At 53.3% G+C, this 4269-nt stretch overlaps 1 protein-coding gene across 1 annotated transcript; it reads right to left on the reverse strand.

Annotated features, from left to right (window-relative positions):
• Positions 1-293: 293 nt before the first annotated feature.
• mblac1 (metallo-beta-lactamase domain containing 1) lies at positions 294-3838 on the reverse strand. The gene is made up of 2 exons (XM_078533842.1): positions 3739-3838; positions 294-1029 (listed from the first exon to the last, which is right to left on the reverse strand). The coding sequence occupies exon 2, from the start codon at positions 949-951 to the stop codon at positions 295-297; it is 657 nt and encodes a 218-aa protein (XP_078389968.1). The 5' UTR covers positions 952-1029; positions 3739-3838; the 3' UTR covers position 294.
• Between the last annotated feature and the right edge of the window lie 431 nt (positions 3839-4269).

A 4269-nucleotide genomic window follows, 5' to 3' on the forward strand; every position in this document is an offset into this window, starting at 1 on the left:
CCCAGAGGCCATTTGGCCCGTCATGTCTGTGCTGGCTTGAGGCCCAGCTATGCGGGCTAGTCTCACTTTGGTCTGTCGGCCTGCCTGTTACAGCGTTTCAAGTGCCTATCCAAATATTTTTTTTTGAAAATGCGATGAGGGTTTCCGCCTCTACCACCCTTTCGTACAGTGAGTTCCAGACCCCCACCACACACTGGGTGACAGCCTCTGACCTGCTCTTGTAGCCACAGTATTTATGTGGCTGGTCCGGTTCAGTTTCTGGTCAGTGGAATAAAGACAGGAGGGTGGATTGCTTCATAAAATGGGCTCACGTTCCTTTATTACTCTGAAGGGTGGACCATGCCCAGGAATAATAACATCAGCCAGGCTCCGCACTCTGTCCCGGTGCTTGGCCTGAAGCTCGGGGTTTTCGCTCAGGGGCTGCCAGCTCCCGTCGTCGTCTTCTCTCTCGAACAGGTCCCCGGCCACCACCACCGTGCCCTCCTCTGTGCCCCTCACCAGCACGCTCACGTCGCTGCTGCAGTGCCCGGGGGTGGCAAAGACCTCCACGCCGTCGTCAATCTTGAAGGGGAGGCCGGCGCGGAAGTCGTGGCTGAGGTAGACGTCCCTGCGGCAGACGTCGTACGAGACGATGACGGTGGCCTGGGGGAAGAGGTTGAGGTTTCCCACGTGGTCGGAGTGGCCGTGGGTGCACACCACGAATGAGACGTCCTCGGGCTCCAGGCCGTGGCCTCCCAGGCCCTGTAAGATCGCCCCCTTGTCCCAGGGGTTGCCGGTGTCCACCAAAACGGCCTGCCTCCCCTTCAGCAGCGTTATCGAGCCATCGGCTTTGGTGTTGCCGTCTCTGTCTGGGTAAGCGTAGCCCTCTTTGATCACAAAGACGGAGTAAGGGTCTCCACGGATGGTGGATGAGCCCAGGGGCTGTGTCCGTATTCCGGAGGCGACGCTCATGGCCGAGTGGCAGCGGCGGCCCGGGATAACCGAGGAGCGAGAGAAACCTCGAAGTGACGTCGAGATCCGGTTCTTACCCTACAACAAAAAAAAAAGGAAACAAAAACAAATGGATTCACTGCTCAAAACTGAACATATTCACATTTAAATGTACTTTAATTGTTTACATACCCGGGACCAATGGCATTTAAAAAATTCCTTGGTGGGATGAGGGTGTCGCTGGCAAGGCCAGCATTTGTTACCCATCCCTAATTGCCCTTCAGCTGAGGGATGCCACTGGGCACTTCAGAATCAACCAAGTTGCTGTGGGTCTGGAGTCATGTGGAGGCCAGACCAGGCGAGGGCAGCAGATCCCCTTCCTTAAAGGGACATTACTGAACCAGACAGGTGTTAGCGACAATCACCATCACCGAGGCTAGTTTTCAATTCCGGGCTTGTTAGCTGAATTTAAATTCCACCAGCTGCCGATTTGGGATTTGAGCCCGCGACCCCAGGATATTAGCCCGGGCCTCTGGGTTACTCGTCCGGTTCACATTAGGCGCCACGTCACCTTCTTCCCGAAATTCAGCCCGATGAGGCCTTTCAAGTCCTGCAAAGGGGTCTTGAGCCCAGGCCCTTCTGGGCGAGGGGACAGCGTGTTGCAGAGCTGAGCCACGCAGGCTCATTGCCAGGAGTAGCAGACATGGAACTTGCACAGGTCTCTGCGATACCACACCCGCCAACAATGGGATTGTGGGTGGGCCCAGCGGTTAATCCCTGGTCACTGCCCCACTCACTGTGAGGCTTCAGTAGCCTTCCTCTTCAAACGGAAGGCTTGCATTTATAGAGCGCCTTTCACGGCCTCAGGACACCCAAAAGCGCTTTGCAGCCAACGGAGTGCTTGGTGAAGCTTAGTCGCCACTGTAACTTGTGAAATGCAGCAGCCAATTTGCACACAGCAAGATCCCACAGTGAGATAAGAACCAGATATTTTCTGTTTTGGGTGATGAGGGATGAATATTGTCCAGGATACAGGGTCAAACCCCACTGCTCTTCTTTGAATAATGGCTGTGTGGGATCTTTCACGTCCACCTGAGAGGGCAGGCGAGGCTTCTGTTTAACATCTCATCTGACCTTGGAATGGGAGCGGGGGCTTCTAGACACAGGTGGAGGGGTCTAACCAGGATTCTACTTGTTCGATGCCCTCGAATCAGTGAGAAGGCAACTTGCTGCTCGCTTCATCATTTTCTTTCTCATTTAGATTTACCATAAAGATTAGACCGAATACATCAGTCACTGAGGGTCAGAGCCACAGTCAGCAGGATCGTCACAACCTCTGCTCTTTGCTGAATTAGCTAACCTCAACTGTTCAGCTCCTTTGCATTAATCTCTGTGGGGAGGAGTGAGAGGGGGGAGAAAGGAAAGAGCAGCTCTCCCTTCACTCTCGGTCTCTATACTTGGGGAGAAAGAGAGGTAGCGGACGGGGGGGGAGAGGGAAGGAGGGGGAGAGGAGGGGGAAGGCAGAGAGAGGGGGAAGGGGGAGAGAGAGGGGGGAGGATAGGGGGGAGGGGGAGAGGGGACAGGGAGGGTAGAGGGGGGAGGGAGGGAAGACGGGGAGGGGGGAAGGGGAGGGGGAGGAAGGGAGAGGAGGGAGGGGGAAAGGGGGGGAGGGGGAAAGAGGGAGAGGGGCAAGGAGGGAGAGGGGGGAAGGAGGGAGGGGGGAAAGGAGGGAGGGGGTGGGGAAGAAGTGGGAGGGGGAAGATGGGAGGGAAGAAGGGAGGAGGGGAAGAGGGAGGGGGAAGAGGGTGGGGGGAGGGGGAGATGGGGGAGGGGGGGATGGGGTGAAGAGGGAGGGGAAGAGGGGGAGGAAGAAATAGACGAGTTTTGGTCTGTAGGGGTTATTCTGGGTGTTTTAGGGGTTATTTGGGGTGTTTTGGGGGTCATTTTGGGTGGTTTTTGGGGTGTTTTGGGGGTTATTTTGGGTGTTTTGGGGGTTATTTGGGGTGTTTTGGGGGTTAGTTGGGGTGGTTTAGGGGTTATTTGGGGTGTTTTAGGGGTTATTTTGGGTGTTTGGGGTGTTTTAGGGGTTATTTTGGGTGTTTGGGGTGTTTTGGGGGTTATTTTGGGTGTTTTGGGGGTTATTCGGGATGTTTTGGGGGTTGTTTGGGTTGTTTTGGGGGTTATTTGGGGTGTTTTGGGGGTTATTTGGGGTATTTTGGGGGTTATTTGGGGTGTTTTAGGGGTTATTTGGGGTGTTTTAGGGGTTATTTGGGGTGTTTTGGGAGTCATTTTGGGTCGTTTTTGGGGTGTTTTGGGGGTTATTTGGGGTGTTTTGGGGGTTATTTGGGGTGTTTTGGGGGTTATTTTGGGTGTTTTGGGGGTTATTTGGGTTGTTTTGGGGGTTATTTGGGTTGTTTTGGGGGTTATTTTGGGTGTTTTGGGGGTTATTTTGGGTGTTTTAGGGGTTATTTGGGTTGTTTTGGGGGTTATTTGGGTTGTTTTGGGGGTTATTTTGGGTGTTTTAGGGGTTATTTTGGGTGTTTTAGGGGTTATTTGGGGTGTTTTGGGGGTTATTTGGGTTGTTTTAGGGGTGATTTGGGGTGTTTTTGGGGTTATTTGGGTTGTTTTAGGGGTGATTTGGGGTGTTTTTGGGGGTTATTTTCCCTCCTGATGCCCCGGGAAGCGGCTCCTTCAGGCGGGGTTTGGGGGGAAATTGAAGCCGGGGCTCGGGTCCGGCCGGAGGCCAAACTTTAACCAAAGATTATTCCCATCAGATAAAACACCCCCCTCCCCGCCCCAGGGACTGACCTGAGCCCGGGTCCCGCCTGAAAACTGGCGCCCTCGCCGCCTGTTCCTGCTCCCGGTCCGAAATTGGGCGCCGGCCTGAAGACACGAAAGGAAATCCGCCCGCCCGCCTTACCCAGTCTGGGAATCCAAAGGTGAACCTAGAAATCAAAGCTGCTCATAAATAATAATCAGGTTCCGGCGCCCTCCCGCCTTTTAATGAATTATGAACAAAATTTCAAGGGTTTGGCTGTGAGATGGTGGGGTTTGACTTAGAGTAACTTGTATTCATCGAGCACCTTCAACAGAGTAAGGCATCTTAAGAGGGGCGTTAATGAGACAAAACTTGACACCAAGGCACTTAAGCAGAGCCAAATACAGTGGAAGCTGGAAATACTCAGCAGTTCTGGCAGCAACAAGGGTATCAATGTTTCAGGTCAATGACCGTACAAATTGTGGGGGGGATAGTCAACACTGAGGAGAACTGCAACAAATTAGTACAGGACCTTTAATACACTTGCAGAATGGGCAAATCATTGGCAAATGAAATTTCAC

The sequence above is a fragment of the Cetorhinus maximus genome, chromosome 34 (genome assembly GCF_964194155.1).
Source record: "Cetorhinus maximus chromosome 34, sCetMax3.hap1.1, whole genome shotgun sequence".
In the NCBI taxonomy this organism is placed as follows: domain Eukaryota; kingdom Metazoa; phylum Chordata; class Chondrichthyes; order Lamniformes; family Cetorhinidae; genus Cetorhinus; species Cetorhinus maximus.

What these genes read in the sequence shown, in the direction of transcription:
- mblac1 (XM_078533842.1), bottom strand. Translation starts at nt 951, where the DNA reads ATGAGCGTCGCCTCCGGAATACGGACACAGCCCCTGGGCTCATCCACC.